Raw genomic sequence first — 23119 nt, 5'->3', positions numbered from 1 at the left:
TTTTTTTAAAATTAAACACTATCTAAAGATTTGCATCGAAGCGTTTATTTTTGATAGTGATTTTAATCACTGTCAGATATCATTTACTTGATCCAACTATGCCACGTCACCACTGTGCCGCGACCCCCCTGTGCTGGTTTTTTTTAACTTTATAATCCTATAACTTATTGAAAAGTGTATCGATCAACACAATTTTTTTATGGGAAATACTATTTTTTAATACTCCTTTTTTCATTCGACATACTTTTTCTTAATCGAGATATTAATAAGGAACCAGCAGATCAAGTAGCTTTTGGAATAATCCACCAATTTTTTAAAATTAAACACTATCTAAAGATTTGCATCGAAATGTTTTTTTATAGTGATTTTAATCACTGTCAGATATCATTATACTTGATCCAACTATGCACGTCACCACTGTGCCGCGACCCCCCTGTGCTGGGTTTTTTATAATATTTTTTGGGCTATTCAGAATCCCTTGACTTTTTCAAGTTTTCCCATCTCAAGGCATATCAAAACAAAACATATAAACAATATTTCTTGTTGTAATTACGTAAATTAGTCAATATTCTTTTTCGCTGTAATATAATAAAGGACAAAGGAATTGCATATTATGTTAATATTTCACTATAAAATTCGTAATTAACTTTCATTGCACATCTTTAATATAAACATAGTCCCACCAATATCGTTAAATGAATTCAAAATTTAACTTTTTTAATAAATCAAAAAATAAGTATAATAAAGCTTTATAAGTATTGAGCTAATGTTAGATTCGATAGAAAAGAGTAATTCGTTATACGTAACAAATAAGGCAGTAACTCAAAAAAGTCAATTTTGAGATTATGAACTATTTGAATTTTATTCTTCTTATAATAACTTTCATCGATATATAGACAATTTGGATGGAATCGGAGTTAAACTACACTAAGAAAATTTATTAATATATAGCGTGTATTTAGAGAGTAATTTTTATTTTCAATATTCTGAAAAGTAATTTACTGCCTTATTCTTGGAGCATATCGAATTACTCTTTTTTATCGAATCTAACATTTAGCTCAATGTTTATAAAGCTTTATTATACTTATTTTTTGATTTATTAATAGTGTTTTCTATTTATACTTTTTGATAAAATAAGATTTATTTGTTGTATTGAAGTTAAAATAGTAATAAATGAAAAATACTTAGCAAGAGTATTAATTTTAATAAATTAAATGCTTAACTGTATGTAACTTAATTGTGTATCAATTGTCAACTATATGAATAATAATGTCTTAAATTATATGCTTAATTTTCTATAAACATACCATAAACAATTTATTCAAAACAAAAGTTATCTTAGAATTTGAATCCATCAAATATGTTAAAAAAAACATTATAATCTAAAAATAGGCTAAGGTTTTTTGATGATACACAACATATTTTAATGTGATATTACATTTTTATTAAATTTTTATTGTTTTTTATATTAAATTTAAATAATTTCTTTTATTTTAATTCGCAATTAAATTTTTTTTCAAGTAATAAACATCATAATCGAAATTTATTTTTAAGATTTAATATAACAATAATTTCTTTTTAATAATATCACATAATAAACAATCAATATTTTTCTATTAAGAAATATTTTAAGGGGGTTAGTTATAATGAGTAACACTACTAAATTTGAGATAAACAGACTTCAATATTACGATTCATTTTAGAGCTTTCCTTATTTTTTAATAAAACAATATTTTAAAGTAAAGGTTAAAAAGGGGTTAACAGTTTCCCGGTTTTGTCAGTTAATTTTTAAAACTCTTAAAAAATGTACAAACAAATTTTAAATAAAAATAATATGTATTTTACAAATGTATAAATGAAATGGTGAATTTGATTGCAAATAAGTTGAATTAGTTTTAGTTTAAATAATTAGGTTCATTCAAACATAGTTTTGAATGCTTAAATAGTTAATTCAATTTTAGAAAGTTGTTTCAATGTTTTTTATTAAAACTCTTTTATGAATAACCTTAAGGGCTTTTTAATATGACTTCTTAATTTTAAATTTATAATTTGTTATTTTATTTAATGTTCCATTCTAGTTAAAATCAATGTACACATTTTCAATCAAATTGAAATCAATGCTATTTATAAAATAAAAAATGACATTTAATGAAATGAAAATTATCAATCAACATTTTATGATGGTGCAAGATCTACATTTGATTCATCAGTTGTAAATTGGCTATTTTCTTCACAAAATGTTTTGGATGCATTTAACAACAGTTCTGTTTCTTGTTCACTCAGTCTATCATAGAAGTCTTTTATAATCTAAAATAAAAGCAGATGATTTATTTTAAAAATATTTAGTGTCATACACAAGACTTGAGACTTCAAATATTTCCTATTCTATAGATATTAGAAATAAAGTTATAGTGAAAAGGAGGGAATCTTCCTCCCCAAATGTTTCTGTTTATTCATATTTTTTTTTCTAATATCTATTAAAAATAAAAAAAAAATAGGGACATAATTTAGTTTCTCATGTATTTAAGAAGTATACTTGTATCTAAGAAACATTGACTGTAATTGTATTTATACAATCTTCTTAACTTTTAAATGACCAAAATTGCAGGGGCAATAAGGTAATTTTTACTAATTAAAAAATACTAGAAAGGACCTCATGTCTTTGTTTTTATTGGCCTAATAAGAAGTAAAACCCATTACATTTATAAAATGATTTCTTTAAACTATTCAATCCAAATTTTCAGGATCTTAATTTGCTTCTGGGGTAGATTAAGATTAAGAAACTAAGGTTAGATGATAACTTATAATACTAGGAAACTTCCAATTTCCCATTAAGCTTATCCACTCCTGTATATAGTTATCTACCCATGAAAAAACCATTAATATAGATAATATATCATAGATTCACAGTTTAAACTATTTGATTTTAAATTTCTAAATTTAACAAGATTTAAACAATTTTGTACACAGTGTGATTTATTTATCATAAATCATTTAATTAATCATGAAATAAGAATAATATTAATAATTTTTTTATTGGTTTCTTTTAGTTCAATGTTTTTCTCAATTTATCATTAATGAAGTTTTTCTTATGTTCATCCCTTATACCTTAATAACTTTTAGACAAGTATTTCAGAAGTTATTAAAAACTGAAAGTAATGACTGGAGGTGATGAGTGGATGCTGCTATTTTTATAACGGAACAATTTTGCACTCATACACTTCCTCTTACCTACATATAAATATATCAAGAACTTTCGAAATACCGATACAAAAGTTGTTATCAATCAGTAATTTACTTGATTAAATTATTATCAATTAAATAAGCTACTTAGTTTTTAGTTGTAGTTATTATTGAAGTGGACATAACACCCATGCACTCAGACCTGTTAGTCCATTGTGCACGCCTCTTACTGAATTGTCTTGATTCAGTTTACACGTCTAAGTGTTATCACTCACGTGTTATTATATTATACCTATCATAGTATAATGGGTGAACTATCAAGTCACCCTTGTGGTTGTGTCAAAGAGTCCTGTCTTTCTGGCAAAATTATGTATTCAAAATTATTATTCTGGGTCTTAATAACCAACTTAATAAGGGGTGTTGCACTTTGAAAAATTAAAAAAGAAAAGACACCCCTATAAGATGTAAGGATGACCATAGAAAAAACTTCATTTATGATAAATTGAGAAAAACATTGAACTAAAAGAAACCAATAAAAATTATTAATATTATTTTTATTTTTCGATTAATTAAGTGGATCATTACTCTGTTTAAACGTATAAGCTAAAAGTACCAATGATAGTTGTAAAATTGTATCAGGTGGGTCATTAACAAGCATTAGTTTTTCTTTTTTTGTTAGATTTATTGGCATGTCTCTTAATTGCATTAAGAATTCTTTTATTTTACTCTCACTTTGACCCGCACATGGTTTATGTTCCAAGTGTTTGAAAACCTATAAAATAAAATTATTGAGTTATTTTAAAAAGGTTTAGTAACTTCATCACAATAGTAACATTTCTGATTTAAGTTTAACACTTAGGTTTTAAAATACCTAGGATAATTTAAGTTATGTTGTTTTTTACTTATGTGATGATTATTTATATAACTATTAAAATGTAGCAGAGGGGTCAACTTATCATTACTATATGGTTGATCGACTGTTGTATCATCTGTGTTACGTCGCTATTTAGGGGTTTAGCCTAAATGCCCGACGACAGTATTCTAAGGGACCAACGGGGGATAGCTGGCTAGGCTATATCTACCTTAGGTACTGAAGTTTCTAATTTAATTTATATTCCCTTAGAGGAACTACCAAGGGTCGCACTACAATATATATATATATATAACACTTTAGGTTAACAACAATATAAATAAATATTTATTAAGCAATTGAAATATTAAATAGATAATACAACCTGCTGGACACCTAGAGATGATTAATCCAACAGGGAGCTGACGGCGACACACACACACACTATAATATACGGAGTAGCGAAGTTAAGTTAATGATCAGACAAAGTAGTGATCGCGAAGATGGTAAAAGGTCAACTGTCGATAGGGATATCGTATTATAGCACATTGGCCGTGAATTGCTAAAATGTTTATGTGTGCAGTCCGCCCTCCTGTTAGTATTGTTGTATGTCACTGTGTTAATTATATATATATGTCTATTAAACGGTACAACGATGGTATGGGAGACAGAGATATGGGCACATGCAANATATATATATATATATATATATATATATACATGCAAATGTGATCGTATCATCTGTATAAATAGTAATTCAAGTCAGTTGACCATCTGCTGACTATGTGCTTTTTACCAAAGAAGTGATATTTGTTGGTCAAATAAATTTATTTAAAACAAAATATACTATGTTTATTTCTTTTTTTTTTTTGTATAATTAAAGGAGTTTTATTTTTTCTGTACCTTTATATGTTTTGTAAATATTAAGTTTATTACAAATATAATAAAAAAAATATTACACTTTTAAAATGTCACCCAAGATATGACTCTGTTGCCAACACCTTTAGCTGAGTCTGATTAATAATATTTGAAATATACTATACCTCATATAAAATTGTTGAATGACTCATACCTCCTATTAGCTTGTTATTTTCTTGAGCTTTTTTTAGAAGTTGAAATGCCTGAAATAAAATAAAAAAACTTTCTAAGAAAAAGTTATCAATAAAAAATATTATGAAACAATTTCAAAGGGACAGATAAATTCCAACTTAAAAAAAATAAATTGTTGTTTGTGGCATATAAATTTACAGTTTATACAAAGATGTTAAATTTAAAGCATAATAAAAAAAAAAATGGTAATATTTTTTAAAATGAAGTTATTTGGAAAATATATTTTATTTTCAAATAATATTTATAGAGTTCATAAGTAAGTTAAGAAAATAATTAAAATTTTATTTATTATAATGAGAGTTCTTTTGTGAAGATGTAATTCTAAAGATATTACTAACATACTTGGTTTTTCTACGATAGATATATGAAAATGGAAAATTTTTTTTTTATTATTGTAGATAGGTCCTTGGAAAGTTGGCCTGGCCTAATGCGTAGAAATGTATATTTTGGCACATGGAGTACCGGGTTTGATCCCCAGCGTGCCAACAAGATTTTTTTATTGATGGCATCTGGCCTTTGGTGCAAGTTGACCATAATACCCGCCTCGTCCATTGACCTAACTAAGAAACATCTTTGATTCCCTAATATGTGAAAGAGGGCCACCACCCTCTGTGGCATGTTAAGTTCGGGAAATATAAGGATGTAAAACTGATCATTATTATTGTAGACCTAATATACAAAAATTATTTAGCATAAACAGTATTACCTCATAATTACTTAATACAGCTACTTGTGGATTCTTACTGTAAAATATAACACTTATTGCAATATATTTATAAAATTAACTACATAAATTATACTTACACTTCCATGTTTGTGTAAAATGTAATGTCTTAAGGATACTTGGTAATGTAACATCAAGATATTTTAAGAAGACATCACTTTAATTTATTTTATTTAAATTAATCAATAAATTTTATTAAATTTATTTATTTTACTGGAGGATAAGTCATCAAATTTTAAAAACTCTTATCAGAATCGATTTTCTATGATAAAGATGAATTTGCATGGCTAAGATATAAGTAAAGGTGATATTATTTATTTTTATCTTCCATGATAGTTAAATTAAATAATACAAAAAACGTACTAATTTTGAATATTTGTAATAATTACAATATATATATATATATATAACTGACAACTCATATAACTTATGTTCTACCTAATATTTTATACGTTTTTTTAATTAGATTTTATATTTAAAATTTGTTTTATGTTATTTTTCACAATTACAAAAAATAATTTTTTCATTAATATTTTTTTAAAAATTTGAATATAACCATATTTTAAATTAATTTAAAAAAATATATTAATACCAAAAACTCTTTTTTTAACTTGGTCGTTAGGTTTCTATAGCATTTTGAAGTTTCTTAAGTTTTGAATGTGTATATGATTTTTTTATGGTATCAAATGTTAGTCCATATTATGTAAAAGACGGAATAAAACACAATTTTATTACATTACTTACTAGCGACTGTACGCAATTTCTTTTCATAATGATTAAAAAAATATAAATGTTATGTAGATCATAAGTTATAAGAGTTGTCCGTTAGATCATCGTTAGGTACATATATAATTAATAAATATATTTAATTAATATAATAATAATAATCTTTTTATATATATCTATATATAAATATATCTATTATCTATTTATAAATAATCTATTTATTTAGCCTATAACTAAATAAGCTTACACAAATTAACCCAGTATTTATTAAAATTTTACTAACCATATTCTGAAAAAAAGGTTTTTGTATCTGGCATATTATAATTTTATTAGAATCAATGTAATTTTGAAAAAAGTTATAACAAAATGAAAAAAGTTACGCATTTTTACAGGAATTACGCAATTTTTGGCTATAATATAAATTAACTAAGATAAATAATATCAGAGGTTATAAGACTTTTCAGGTACCCATATTTGTAAGTAGTCTCTTTTAAACCAGTCTAGTGCATAGGTTTTATCGAATTTTTTAATAAGCATACCAAAAGATAAGTTTATTATCTCTAGTATACTCAATTGAAATCTCATTTGGATCATTGTTTAAAAAAAATTACATCTATTTTAAAATGCAGAAAAAAATTGTTTAAATTTTTACGGTAGTGTAATTTTGAGATATATTTTTTTTAATTTTAAGAAACTAGAAGTTTTTCAAATTAGTGGCACCTAAATGTCCATCTACATTAAAATAGGGTTTTTTTTGACATATTTAAAGCTAAAAAACACAATATTCATTGTAAATTTTCATTGCCCATAATGAGTTTGTATAAACTTGGGTCTGTATAAAATGGCTTTTACAAATATATAATATAAAAACAATTAAGTCCAGTTTTTAATAATAACAGAGTAATTTATTCAAATGTTTGACATCGCCGTTTTTTTAATCATATATTTTTAATTATCTCTCAAAAAAAAATTAAGTTTAATGACCCTTCTTTTCTGATTCTAATTCAAAATTAACTATAATCTTGAGAATGGAGTGTGGGCGATAATCGTGTAAGATAAAATAGAATTCTGTCAGTAGATCTAAAATGAAAGAATCTTTTTGATCGCCCGTGGGCTTAATGAGATCTACACTTTCGAAAACATATACATTTGTTTATGTTCGTATTTACAAGTTAACTACGAAGTATGTCAACGTTAAATTATATCTTATTGAATTTCATTTATGATTCTCTATTGTTTCAGCTAAATAAACAATTTAAGAAACGAGTACAGATACGACGCTGCAAAGTTTATTATTGATCGGTTGGGGTGGAGACGATGACGGCGGCAATGAAAGGACGATGACCTTGCCCTTGTTTAAATCTCACAAGCGCATGTCTTTACCCTGTAACTAGGCAAAAATAAAGGGTCGTGTCTACAACCGAGTAGAAAATATGCGTGTTGACTGTTACGACCGACGGGGTTATTTTAACCCTATGGAAGAAATTATACAGCGAGATCAAATGAATATAACCCTCATCAGTCAAGTGATATTAAATGAGAATTTTAAATAAATTTTATTTTACGAACATTTTAACAAAATTTTGTTTGATTCATCCTTAAATAAATTACACATCCATTATGAGAACAAATGTAGTAAAAAATCATCTTAATATATTCCTTTGTATTTTAAACAGCAAAATCAGTTTGATATCATTAAATTTAATTAAAAAAATGATCTCGCGAATACTTAAAAATTCTAATTGCAATGATTTTCAGAAACCAAAGAGTAGCAATTATAGGCTATTGTAATACTTGAATATTCATCAAAGAACCAACATCGATAACCAACACAGCTTATGATTTAGTTTATTTATATGAAATATTAAACAACAAGGTTAAGAAATATAACCCATGAAAACTAATTATATTCACTTTAAACTAAAGAAAGCGAATAGAAATAAGTTTCATTTAACCGAACTAATCTGTATCAATAACTTTATCATTCTGTACTTAGTATTCAAGGAACGTTGCATATTTATCCTTGGTGGTGATCAAACACACGAATTTGGGATTTCTCCAAACCTATATTTTATTTATAAGTTGGTTCCCTAAATTATCTGAATCTTTAAAGTTTTAAGTATGGTCCTCACAACGTTTTTACAGCAATGAAGTGTATTTATGAACACTGTAATGATTTTGATTAGAAATTTGAACTCTTTCTTTTGAACTAAAATACTTCGTCATAAAACAAGAATATTATACTGTATGTAGAACATTAATTAAGGTTTATGAAATATTTTAAGTAAAAATAATAATAAAAAAAAAAATGTAAAGTTTTATTCACTCTTCAGCAGTAATGCATTTTACAATTAGCTTACAAAACTAACGGATGTTTGTATATGACGTCATGTCTTGCACTGTTTACACTTAATATACAGTGTAAGTTAGTTGTATACACTTACCTACTTAGGAGTTCATTGATCGGTTATTGCGAAAGACATTCAAAACAGTAGTTGAATAACGTGTCAAATTAATGTTTTTCGAGTACGTAATTTCAGTTCGGTTACTAAGACAATTTATGTCCGACGTTATGAGTCACTATACCGATGAGCAACAAAGATGAGTTGTATCGCTCCAAATTTTTATTTTATTTCAGCTCATGAACGAGTCATAAAAATCTCTTCTCAAAATTTTTGCTACTTTATTGATTAAAAGTAGTTCTTAACATTCATCTAGAATTTATTATTTAACATTATAATTATATAAACTATATCAATTCAAAACTATAAAATATTATAAAGTAACTTAAAAAGCCACAAAAAATTACTGAAAATCGCGGATACGTATTTCAGGAACAATGTTATCATTATCAACGCTAAATACATACTTAATTAATTAGATTTAATTATTTTAACGAAAATGTTGGCTTTAAACATCTTAGAGCTAATTTCTAACTGTTTAAAGATATTTGTTTTATTGATCTCAGAAGACTTTTTGTTAGATAATAAGCCGTGTAATTTTTTTGTAAAACTTTGCACAAATAGATTTACTTGAAAATGTCATTGCTACTCGGTAAATTCAATAAATAAGACCAAGATAAATTTACTGAAAATAAAAATTAGATATAGTATAATGGAGTTCTTTGACCACTCATTGGTATAAATCGTAAGAGTAAATCTCTTTAGAGTGATCCTAACGAAAAAAATATAAAATAAAGTTAATACAAACTTTTAGAACTAGTAATCGATATAAATGTGTACGTGACTTTTTTGTAAATAACCTCTCGAGAATAGATAAATTTATTCCATAGAGTACAAATATCAAAATAAAAGTAAGTGTTATTGCAAATATTATGCTTCGCTATCATCTGTTTTAAAGGTTCTAATTTAATATTGATACGATATAGCAATATCTGCTATGAATGATAATTAAGTGACCTTGAATAATATGTTTTATTTATACTCTTAATTAGGTACATTTTTAAATGAATTCTCTCATTAGTGTCTAAAAATGTTCATTTATATACTCTGCACAAAGTATATTTTAGTTGACCAAGTCACTAATAGATGGAGATAAATTGTCAAACAAGTATATTCTGTTGCATATTCTTCAGGCGTCTGAGTTAATAAACATAAAATAACTCGAAAATATTTTCTTAATGTGTTTCTTTGATTGCCCATACATATAAAATGTATCCAAAAATATAAAAATTAATACAAGTCAATTTAAGAACCTCATTTCAACAAAGATAGATTCATTAAAATTTGAAATTTGAATAATAAAATTAAAACTATTTAGATTTATCGATTAATCCACTTTTAAATATAACATAACCTAAGAAAATAAAAAGCTTTAAGCTTATTGCATACACATAGATTATTTTATCATAATTAATGAACTCGATCAGGATTATTTCTATGCGTGAAAAATTAATATGTATTTATATTTCACCTCGATTGAGGTTCAAGTGTAAACGTTATTAATAAGTTAGCTAATGTGCTTTTAAATAAATTAACGACAGAATATAACCACACCATATAATTCTGTTTTGGCATTTATGATATTTACAATTATCGAAAGGAGATTTTTTATGATTTATCACATTTTCATTTCTAACATTTTTAAACAGATATTTCAATGTTAATACAAAGAAAACTCATTCCACTGGGAATATAGATAATTGTTTTCTATCTGCGAGTTCAAGGTGAGCCATAATATATGTATATGTGTGATATACATGAGTGAACAACATGTGCATTATGTACGAAGCTGGTGCTACAGTGGATAACGTTTAAAGCTTTATATTAATACAATATAATATATGTAATGTTATATTGCATGTGTTGGTTTTGATCCAAATGTTGCGACTGTAAGTTAACGGCCGGTACAGGTCTTTAAGCTCTGGTTAGTGACTCATTACACCACATGTCGACTGTGCATTATAATGCACGATTTTTGTTTAATTATTAAAAGCTAAAACAGTCTTTACAAACAAAAGAATACAACAGCCGCCTAAATTTATTAATCAAACATATTTAATATAAAAATATTTTAACTTATTTTTAGAAATACGATAGGATTGTTTTTATATTAGAAATGTATCCGACTAAGTTCTAGTTACTCTTTCTATTTGACTCACGTGAATTATTTTTCGTAAATGATTGAAGTGTTTCTCTTTTTAAATGCGAGTAAAGTATCTATATATTTTAAATGGTTATTTATTTAGATCTGAGTGAAAACATGTAATAATAGGATATAAAAGTAAAAAGAAATTTTATTCATGAAAATTATTCATCCCTAATTGAACCGGCACGACTTAAAGAAGTTTATTGAAGTCGCACAACATTTATCATTAATTTATAAAAATTCGCATTATATATTCGAATAAAAACTTTTGTATACCATTAGGCGACGAATGCCCTCGTTTAGACTATTAAGTATTTATGAACTAGGGTTATTGTATGTTGATCTTAATTCTTATTGCTTAAAGTATTTTACAGTTTGCAGCTAGTCATGTTTTATAGATGTGTGATGTATATTAGTTTATTGTTTATAAGGTATACAAACAGAGACCAATTAATTTTGTCCAAATTTCTATACCATATTTATTTTTCTCTTCACACGGCGGATCACATACTCGAGTTGAAAATTAATTTCAAGCTGATTATATACATTTGACTTTCATATTTTTATAACTATACACAACCAAAGTTTTCATAAAATACCAAAAAGAAAACACTATAACTGTATGTGTTTTCTTAAACTTCTAACTTGATACACTAAATACATAGTGTTCAAAAACTTTTATACAAAATATCGATTACACTCATTTTAGTTCTTGATACATATTATAATGCACCAACTATATAATTCCATTAATATGCTGTTAAGCTTTGAGTTTTGGTACATTCATTTAGTACCACATTTTAAGTATTAATATATATATATATATATATTATATATTTGTGGTAACAAATCGAATTTTAACTTGCCAAAATACATTCAAGAATTAATTTTGATGTTTAAATTTATTTTATTTTTAATTAATTAATATCTGGTGTATAAGAAAATTGTATTCATATCAAACCGATTTCTTAGATACATGATAACCACCTAACGTATTTTTAAAAGTCAATAAAAACTATCATAAAAATATAGTAGAATGAGGTAATAATACACAGACACGAGACAAGTGTACAATACAAAAAACTTTTTACGCAATTCACCTACTGGTGACATATAGGTGAACTAAGAATGATAGTTACCTTGTATCATAATAACAAAATAACACGTGTTTATTTGCATAAGTTACTCTATAAGTCAGATAAGGTCTACTGTTTTATAACTTCCCAGACATTTGTAATTAGCTTTTGTCTTTTAGATCAATTAAAATATTGCTTTATTCAAGGTGCGAGTTGCGCGTTAACATTAACTTATAGAGTTTTGAATAAAATCTTTTGATGTTATCTAAAAAGGAGAAACCAGTAAATCAAAACGTAAATAGAATAGTGCTTACAAAATTAACGTCAACATTTTTCTTCTCACAAATTAATTAAATAATTTCCTCTAGAAAATTTGATTTTAAATTGTAGTAATAGAGACAAAACCAAACGTTCAGTGTTTTTTTGTAAGCAGACAAGTTATCAATAGACAGTCTGCGAACCCCTGACGACTGTCGGGCAGTTTGACCCAGACAGTTCGGTGGTTGAATTTTATTAAGCCCTACCGGATGAATAATAATAATAGTAGTAGTAGTAGTAGTAGTAATAATGGACATTAAACACATACATAGTATACATACGCATTACCGCTGTTGAAGGTGGTTGTGTGGTGTACAGTGTCATTGGACACATATATAACGGCAACTCGCCGTCGATCCCATTAAGTAGTAGACGACGGGGTTAAAAAATAATAATAATAAAAACGTTTCTACCTTCTCTCTGCTTGTCTGTACTGATCATACATGTATTTATATAAATTACTCAGCGGTGACCTTAAACTTGGGACAAAACAACAACCAAGATATGACCTTCCCACTATAAGAATAAAATGATAGCAGTGATGGAGGAGTTTGGTGTATGGTAAACTCTGACATTAAAAATCACTCGGGGGAATATAAATGTGAAATGACTCTGTTTCATGACAAAAAAATCTATGTGACAACAAAAGTTACATTTAATCAGATCACCAAAACGGGCAAGTTAATGAAAATAAATAAGTTACAATGGAACAATGAATAAGGAACAATGTCGATAAGTTAACAAAGTATAAGTTTAACTTGATACTTTTAAAAGTTAAGTTGAATTTTTTTTTAATTTAATTCAGTTTAAAAAAGGTTTTTATAATCATTTTAGTTATTAATTTTTTTTTTTTTGCTAAAATCGTCTTTAAAACTACTGTTGTTATTAAAATAAAAAAAAATCAGCCAGAAAATTTCTTAAAATTATTAATTCAGATTTATTGTTATTATCTTATTAGCTGAAAAAAGCTAAGTTATTTCTTAATAAAAAAATAATTAACTAGTCCACATTTGAAAATCACTTTTATTAGGCGAGTTTTTTTTTTAAATTCGCATACAAGTGACTAAATAAACTTTATAACAATATTTATTTGGTTTCTATTCGAAAACATAAAAAATATATTTTATTTAACAAAATAAATTTTTGATGAATTCAAATTATAAAAGCGCTAAAAATTAATTCATCAATTGTAACTACATATGATTGATTTGCGTAAATTTGTCAACAAGACTTTACTATAATTCCCTATAATCGAACATAAAATATTTCTTGATGTGAGCTATATATTGTATGTAATCAAACATTTAAATTTTATATGACACATGGTCGCGTTTAAGAATTTGAAATGAAGCTTTCCTAAATATAAAAACTACCTTTTTACTAACAACACAACTGCTTTAGAATAAAATAACCCCCAAACTATGATTACAATGTAAAGTATTTATCTAATTATACAAACAATTTTATTCTAATTTATACAAATGGGTAGTTTTTAAGTATCAACTTGAATCATTTTAAACGTATACGCACCAAGATATTGGTACGCATTGGTATTTTCGCATTGATATGTCATAAATATGATAATAAACCTCTGAACTTCTTTTAAATGTCATAATTTCAGCAAAAAATCACCTGTGAAAATGTACATACACGAAAAAAACATTATCATAACGAATTAAGATGAAAATATATAAATTTATTCGTAATACCTAACATATTTTTATAGCTAAATCTCGGAGACGATGGATCATGAATATTTAGTCAACGGGTTTATATTTTTTAGATATTACTTCAACTTACATATTTTACAATATCACGAGTAATTATAATTGAACGAGATACTTCAACACGCGAGTAGCTCATATGAAGAACGAAAATGTAATAAAAAATTGTTTTAAACTAATAAAGAGATAGCAAGTATGTGATAATTAAATTGTTCAAAGTTACTATCAATTATGCGAGTTGGGACGAATGACGTGGTATTGAATTTACAGTTGACAATAGGCGATCAAATATTTATAGAAGACTGAATCCTACGCTGGGTCTCTGTGGTCAGGACAAAAATAGTTATATAACTATATATATACACACACACAGTTAAAGCATTCATGTTAGTGTATATTGCCCTACGAATGTGTGTTTATATCTGAGTATAAATATTTCCAATGCAACCGCGAAAAGCGCGACGACCCCATTTCGAGGGCATGTTGACGTGGGGGTTACGGCTGTCTAGTCGAATCGATCCGTTTTCCACTCGTTTTGGTCTTCTCCGCCCTCGTCAGTAAACGCAAGAAGCTCACCCCTATTTTGTCCTTTGGTGAACTTTCATTATCCCCTACACTTACATCGTCCCTTTCCGTCTGAAAAGGCAACAGTACATGGCCGCCATGTTGCACGCATCCATATAAAATGTACGTCGGTGTCTGTATTTATATTTTATTACATCTCTGTCTGCGCTATTACTTACTACCACCAGTGGCCTCGAATACAGTAACCTTGGTCGCGCTAGAAGTTTCTCCTCGTCCATACCGTGATCTGTCTACTAGTTCTTTTACTGAGTCCTCTACAAAGAATAAAAACGAGGGATATAGATGATAAAACAACAAACCTCTTGGGAGTAACGTGTCATGGTGTACCCTCCCTCGGAGAGTCATTGTACCGATAACGTTAAAAATAATAATTATTCTGACCCAGACATTCGATATGGTCACTTATTCTCATGAAAATAATTATTATTATCAAGTTGTTTATACGATTATTATATCTGCGTTAAAAATATTAAGCCAAATAGAGTAAAATTATTTCGAGAGATTAAACATGTTCAAAATCAAAAAAATCAATGTAAAACTAAGAATGTAAGAATAGGATAGATAAAAGAACTAAAGAAAATTAATTAAAAATTAAAAAACATTTAACATTAAAAAATTATATAGTCACAAAATATAACTCACGAGATTTTTACCGATCATTTATCTTAAATAGTGTCATTTGGTGGTCAAGTCTAATTTTTATAATTGTATAAGTAACGAATTTTCTACTTAATATAACAATATTGACTCGTTAACAGTTATTAAACGTTAACGGCAGACGGAAAAGATAAACTTTAACGCAGAATTCATAACACTCAACAATAATGGATCACAGTATTGTGTTTATTCCAGTTCGGGGTCATCGTCAATTTTGGAGTTAATTTTCTAACACGTAACAGAAATACTAATTGGGTGTTTATACAGAACTATAATACATGTGTCAACGACCCATAAAATACTGATATATTGTGATGTATTTATAACAGCTGTAATTTTGTTTTTTTGCTAAGTCGTTGAACTTTAAGAGCTTTGCAGCGTGTTATTTAAATGTTCAAAGACACTTTAATTAAAAAATAATAATAGAAAAACCATCGTCGTTTTAAATTCAGTGGGTTTGATAATTAATTTCAGGCGACCGACCAAGGGACCTTGAGACAAACGAAGATAATGGGACCGCCGGTCGACCCTTGAAATAAAAATACATATGCTCAAGTAGTGTATGAACGAGAACGAGTAGGTAATCGTACAGTGTGACTTTATTATGTTGAATATGTGTGTAAATGGTCCCGAGTGAAGGTCATTCATTTGCAGCTGCCCCGGAAGAGGAGGGCCAACCAGTATGTTCTGACAGACTTATCCATTTTTCTTTTTTTACTTTTCACCTTTTTACATACCCGTGCAATTCTTTATTTACTTACATAAACGTTCAGGTACGATCATGTAAATGTGCCTTCCAGATGATTTACAATATTTATACGACAAATGCCTCGCCTGTATTTTATGTAGTCTGCTGCTATAGCATAATGTCGGTTAGTAAATTTAGGTTATTGAAGTGGTTTGTAAATTTTATCGCTTGCTTCATACTTAGTATGTGACCGGTGCAGATTGTGTAACCACACCGGGTATTGTTCGTAACGATTCAAATCAAACGCAAGGACAACACTCCCTTAACATAAAAATAAAAACTTCAAAGACTTAGCCGGTACATTTGACATACAAAAAGGTGCATACATCTCTATGCAACTGTAAATCGATAAATTTCTTTGATCCCTTATCCAAGTTTCTTTTGCAATTTTTTAATCAATGTCTTTAATTTTTGAGGTCATTATCGACTATTTTAAGTTATTCATTTTGTATTTACACTATTTCTATACATAAACTTATGTACACGTTGATATTTTATTTGTCGCCAAGTTGTACTTTTATGAAATTATTACTATATTGTAATGTTTTATTATACTGATGATAAACAAATATATATATATATATAACAATAATCTGTAAAAATAAATAAAAAGTAAATTTAGTATAAAAATTATTTAACTAAATTCTAGAAAAATGATTGTTTATATTACACATAAACAATCATATTGGACATCCCATAGGTATTGTGCAAATTAACGAAAACTTGAAGTTTTTTTTTATTTAATCATTAAATTGACAGATAATTTTACTATTTCAAATGTCTCTATCAAAAACGATTTATTTATTCAAGTCAAGCAAAGCCAAATTAATGTTTTTTTTATTTTTTTTTAATTCTTAATTTATTTTAAGTTGATAATTTAGTTGCACCATTAATGTCTAGAAATAAGTTGTCTATGGTGGTCGAACTCCGATAAACTTGTTTTTAGATGTAGCAGTTCAAGGCTAAATAGAATAACCACCGGAGTTGTGGAACAACGCCAAACTATTTAGAATTATATACTTCTCTATTCAAATTAGAGCCTAAAAATTTGAACCCATTTAGCATTTAAGATTACTATGAAAAAATAATTCAGTAAAAGTTCTAATGACCTCTATTATATTAATTTAGAGTAAATTACTTCAGCGAAATTTCTATATTTTTTCATTCTACTGCAATTATTATAACACCGTAATTAAATAACGACTAGTTTTCATTTCAAATAAAAAGCGAGTACGAGACAATGTTTACATATTGAATCAATTAATTGAAATACATTTCCGCAAATGAAAATCTATTAACACTCCGCTGACTCTCAAATTGATTTCAAGACTTTTAAGTATCCGTGATGTTTTGGTTAGATAAAATAAATTAGNGAGTACGAGACAATGTTTACATATTGAATCAATTAATTGAAATACATTTCCGCAAATGAAAATCTATTAACACTCCGCTGACTTCTCAAATTGATTTCAAGACTTTTAAGTATCCGTGATGTTTTGGTTAGATAAAATAAATTAGAAATATTCCAGTATAGCTAACATTTCATTGGTGTTACTTTCTCTTTCTTTCTTTCTATCTATCAGGGTTGAGCATGGTATTGACGAAGGTTCACAATGCAATGAAATATTCTTTACTTTCTATTTCATTATGAACCAAGGTTGTTTGCACCTGCCAATTAGCTTGACTGTTTATACTCAATCTTTTTGTAGCGTAATCAAACATAACATTTTGAAGTTAAAAAAAAATCATTAAACAAACTAAAATACTTATATTAGTTTAAACCCATAAAAAACTAAGAAGACATAAATTAAACTCGTATTTAAATGAATGATATAAAAATCTTAAGATTGTACGGAATTTCTCAAGAGTATTTGTGAAGTTATTAAATGACAAGGGCAGTATTTTAACTTTGTTTTAAATATTTTTAATCCATAATAATCTGATCACCTGCCGAGACCCAACTATAGTCCCCTTAGACATATTGACCGCCTGAACGATCCTGGATGACCTTCAGGATTTCAATGATAATTGGTTATGTCAATATTATAACTTATTATACCTTAAACAAGTATTATGGGATCGCCATAATAATAGTTTATATATTTTTTTAAATTTCAACTCCACAAGGTATTTATTTGCAAAAGCATCTTAATTATTTCATAATGAAATATAACAAGAAAACTGAAAGGCTTTAAAAACATGACACTTTGTATTCTATTCAATAAGTATACATTTACAATGGAATTAAAGTATTATTTTTATTATAATTCTCGGAAGATACGATCGAACATGTGATATTATTGTGTAATACGATTTTGTATTCTACTCTATCTCGTTATTTCGCTTTATATTTATATATCGACTAAAATTTTAGGTGTTGCATAATACTATGTATTTCTATATATATGAAACTCTGCTACCCTTTTACACGTTCGAAACATAAAAGCTAAATATACACACAGTTAGTAAGAACGTCAATTAGTTTAATGTTTCAATTGACTTCCATTTATAAGACCAAAGGAAAACTCTGCAGTAACACAGTGTATTATGATTTTATTTTCAGAATGTTTTCCATTCGCCCTCTGCTGGATAGACGTTTGACCCGACGGCGGCGACGAGTCTTGTTTCGACTTATTGCAGGAGATCTGCCGCTGGTAACCAGCCAACATGTCCCAGAATAGCAACCCGTATACTATGGATCAATGCATTACTTGCATGTGATATTATGCTGGTAGAGAATGAGCAGGACATCTCACACAGACACACCAATACTTTTTATAGATACTCACTTAATCCCTTACACGATGTTTCCTGTTTTTAATCTCTTGTTTTTGTTATTATTATTATTATTGCTGTTGTTTTTTGAGACCAGTGAATTCAAGTTCAACGCTTTAATAAGTTGATACCAGTCAAATTTATTAATACTTTGTCTGGCCTAATTTTAAAAAACTAAAGTGAAGCGTTATAACTTTTTTCATTGATTACATTCTTAATAAATCTTATTAGACAAACGATACTTCTTAAATGTTCTTAAACAATGGTTCGTTAAATTATGTCTTGGTTTTTGTGACCTAACGCATCATACTAGGTATATGATTTTAAAAATCTAGTCAAAATATTTTAGCCCTTTTTTTCAAAAACGATCAACACATTTGAGGATAAATAGTATTTTAACAACCAATTTAATTCTGGTGAAATAATTAAGATACAGTTTGACTGAAAATAAAGAACAACGACCGACCTTAAATCCGACTACAATACGATATAGAAAATAGAAAAAGGGTACCTCTTTGATCGATATGAAGTACTTCAGCTTGTCAGATAAAAAACGGTCTCAACGAGGCTCAATTAAATATGGATTACTGTACCGTAGGCTCGAGTGAATATGGTACTAGGACGTCTCGATGTATATATTAATAGCGACCGCGGTACACTTAGAGTGGTTTTCTTTTATAACATACATGATAATTATTTAACAGACAACAATAAGATGTTTACATTGAATCATCTTAATGGATAAATAAAAACAACAAAAATATTCCAGTGTCTTTATTCAGGAGTATAACGTTATTTATGACACAATTAAGACTTACTTTTGAAATAGTATCGTAAAATTGGCTTAAGTTAGCCACTTCCAAATTTAACTTTAAAGAATTGTTATTAGAAAACATAAAATTAGATAAGTTTTATTCGACATAGGTTAAATATCCAATTTTATTTTAAGAAATAAATATGAAAGTAATCTTTTTTACATTTGAAGACCAACTTTCATAGAATTTGAGACAAGCGTTTTATTTTACTAACTAAAAATATTCTTAAAGGGGCATTTGAATGTGAAATAGTAGAGAAAACTATGTATTTAGTCGTGTCTAGTATGAAAATAATACATTGACTTACGAAGAATAAAATAATAGAAATAGAAATTTTGAACAAAGAAGTAATTTAATTTTCATTTTGAGCATAATGTCATATTTAATTATACTGGTGTTAAATTTAATTTAATTTTAAAATATAAGTGAAACTTAAATATGAATATTCGAAAAAATATCTAATTTCTTAAAATTATAGATATAAAATCATTTGAACATCAATTTCGTTAGTGCAGATTTCTCTGCTCAAGCACCTCACTTGGTGTAATTTATATAATTACTATTATTAGGCGTTAAATAATATACTATGAAAATATTTCATTATGTTTAGAAAAGCTTTTTTGTAGTAATTATCTTCTAAATTTTAGTTTCATTGCAAAGTTGATAACCTATAAAGGCGTAAAAAATAGGCAATACAATATTTTATGCATTGTGTAACGTCATAAACAGTATTACAACATAACGCGGGGAATATATATATATTTAAAGTAGAAGAGTACATAAATATCATCTTTTTTAAATATTTCTATTGGATTTTAGTGTTTAAAGTCCAACAGATGTCTCTAACGATTCGTATAAAAGTTATTAACTTTTGTCATTATCGATTAAAATAGTTGGATTCACATTGTTATAAAAGTAACCAGCACAATAGAGTCCGTTGCCCGGTGCACTGCCAGCGGTAGCAAAACTGCGCTGTTCGCCTTCGATGGTGTGAGTAACCGCACGCGGAGAGATGAATGAACCCGCGTTTATCCCCTTCCGCCACGGTGAATGCGCACTAGTCCCCTCCGTCTTATCGCTCGATATTGGGAAGTGGGTGAAGAAAAGTATTTTTAACCATAGGCCCAGTGGAGCTCCTACTCCTGGCCGAGGGGTGATAAGAAGTGGTCGATTGAAATCGGCGCGCAACTCGGTCGTAATACCGTGTCAGAAGGATTGCGCTCACCGTAAAAACTTGCATTGCCGGACGAGGTCATTGGACCATTGGAACAAAAGAAACTGCTCAAGTCCGACCGTGGGAGGTGCAGGCGAATAACAACATATTATGACTATTTTTCCACTTCCACTGTAGCACATAGTATTTTATAACTTATAATAGCAATGTACATCAGCGAAGTACACGTACGCCGAAAAACCAACTCATCAGTGTCCTATGGCATTAGTTGCATGCGACTACGATAGGCGCATCCATCTACCCACAAGACGACTGATGACGCAGGCCACACTGTAGCAACATTGTCCTTGAACTGGACCATAGACCGAAACAGCAGCAAACAGGTCTAAGACCTATAGCAACGTTTCATAGTTGCAGTGCGATGACACTATGCACATCTCTTCTATGTGTCATTACTCCTCCAGTTGAGGTTTACAAGCTTCCAGCAGTTTAAAATAAGACAAACAATATTGAGCAAAGTGTATATTTTAGCTGGATAATTATTAGACGGCTAATTGGTTCTAGTGTTTGTTCTTACATTATATAGTATTTATCACTGTGATAATCAACACAATTAAAACCGTGTACAGCTCTACTTAATTAAAATCGATACATTAACACATGTCATAATATAGAACGTCTTGTTTAGTTCGTGAATTAATGAAATATATATTTATTTATTAAAATTTATTATTAAAACTAACCTAATAATATGATTAGTTTTTTTTGTTTTTAATAATCCGTTCAAAATTGAACTTTAATAGGTTTTTTTATCGTATTATGTAACATAATTTTCTTATTATAAGGAGTCACCAATTAGTAGTTGTGATATTTTTTATGCTAAAAACTTTTGATAAAAGTTTAATACAACTAAGTAAAAATTCACCATATTTTCGAGGGGGTTTAAGAAAAACTAATAATTAAACATTAAGACCACAAAAGAAAAATAAGTATCGATAGTTGAAACTTTGATCATAACTTTCTATGAATAAATTTTCTTCAAACTTTTTCGATTTTATTTTTTTAATATATTTTAGATAGTATAACCATATTCTTAAAGTGATTTAACTTACTTTCATAAGTTATTCATTTTAATTTATTTCACAATCCTTCCACTTAATCTTAAATTTTTCTTTTTTTAACTAATCTCATAATCTCCAAGCACAAGGACAAAATAAAAATGTCATGAAACATTTCATTCTTTAAAATTATATTATATTATTTTTGAAGATATAATTTGACATGTTTTGAAAAAACTCGTTAAAATTTATCAATGTGCAGATATATTGCCTATACTTTACTCCGTGTGTAAATTTAAAATGCAAATTAAATTGTACAATAATGAATTATACAAATTAAATTTTTATTTTTAAATATGAAATCATCAATGGAGTATCATTATGCCAATAATGTTAAGGTTATGAAATAAAATAAATGTTACGAGTTGTTAAAATAACTTGAGCAGAACAACTAGAAAAATACGTCTTTTAAGATAGTAAAACAATGTTAACGAATACTCAACTCTTAAAAACAATTTTTAATTTAGTTCCAAAAAAATTAATAAGCTTGAATGTGTACGTTACCTTTGTAAAACTATATTTTCGAAACATATCGTTGCATAAATAGACTAATGTTGTTGTCTAAAATTTAGTAACTATACATGTTAGCGTAAAATCAGATTGAAGTTTATGTTATGAATTCCAAAGAAACTGTTGTAGGTAAAATAGTAATAATCATTATAATATAATTATAATTTACATTACCGGTGTACATGGTTTCCCTAAACATAGAATTTTAATTATAAATATATTCAAACACGTTGCTAACAATTATATTATTTTAGTACAATAACAAACTTGTTAAAAAAGGATACATACATTAATTGTTCCATATTTAACGGTCGATGATTTTACAGTCAATAAAAATTGAACTCATCGCTTAACACATATTTATTCCATACTCGAGTTACCAAACAATGTAAAAGTATGATTTTCAGTTAGACAACAA

At 27.6% G+C, this 23119-nt stretch overlaps 1 protein-coding gene and 1 long non-coding RNA gene across 2 annotated transcripts in view; both read right to left on the bottom strand.

Annotated features, from left to right (window-relative positions):
• Positions 1-2026: 2026 nt before the first annotated feature.
• LOC126901322 (DNA-directed RNA polymerase III subunit RPC9) lies at positions 2027-6117 on the bottom strand. The gene is made up of 5 exons (XM_050677724.1): positions 5948-6117; positions 5850-5886; positions 5077-5154; positions 3797-3955; positions 2027-2307 (listed from the first exon to the last, which is right to left on the bottom strand). The coding sequence occupies exons 1-5, from the start codon at positions 5953-5955 to the stop codon at positions 2176-2178; spliced, it is 414 nt and encodes a 137-aa protein (XP_050533681.1). The 5' UTR covers positions 5956-6117; the 3' UTR covers positions 2027-2175.
• Positions 6118-6960: 843 nt separating this feature from the next.
• Positions 6961-23119, bottom strand: part of LOC126901325 (uncharacterized) — a 64580-nt gene continuing 48421 nt past the window's right edge. The window contains exon 2 of the long non-coding RNA XR_007703021.1: positions 6961-9307. This is a non-coding gene — a long non-coding RNA (uncharacterized LOC126901325). The remainder of the gene's footprint in view (positions 9308-23119) is intronic.

This window comes from Daktulosphaira vitifoliae, unplaced genomic scaffold, assembly GCF_025091365.1.
Source record: "Daktulosphaira vitifoliae isolate Bord-2020 unplaced genomic scaffold, ASM2509136v1 Scaffold_3, whole genome shotgun sequence".
In the NCBI taxonomy this organism is placed as follows: Eukaryota; Metazoa; Arthropoda; class Insecta; order Hemiptera; family Phylloxeridae; genus Daktulosphaira; species Daktulosphaira vitifoliae.
The sequence above is the reverse complement of the archived record's forward strand: the minus strand, read 5'-3'. Positions and strand labels throughout refer to the sequence as shown.

Excerpts from the sequence above, each read along its gene's own strand:
- LOC126901322 (XM_050677724.1), bottom strand. Across the intron at positions 5,155-5,849 it reads CTGTATTAAGTAATTATGAG|GCATTTCAACTTCTAAAAAA; the intron begins GTAATACTGTTT and ends ATTTTATTTCAG. Across the intron at positions 2,308-3,796 it reads CAATTTTACAACTATCATTG|ATTATAAAAGACTTCTATGA; the intron begins GTACTTTTAGCT and ends CTTTTATTTTAG.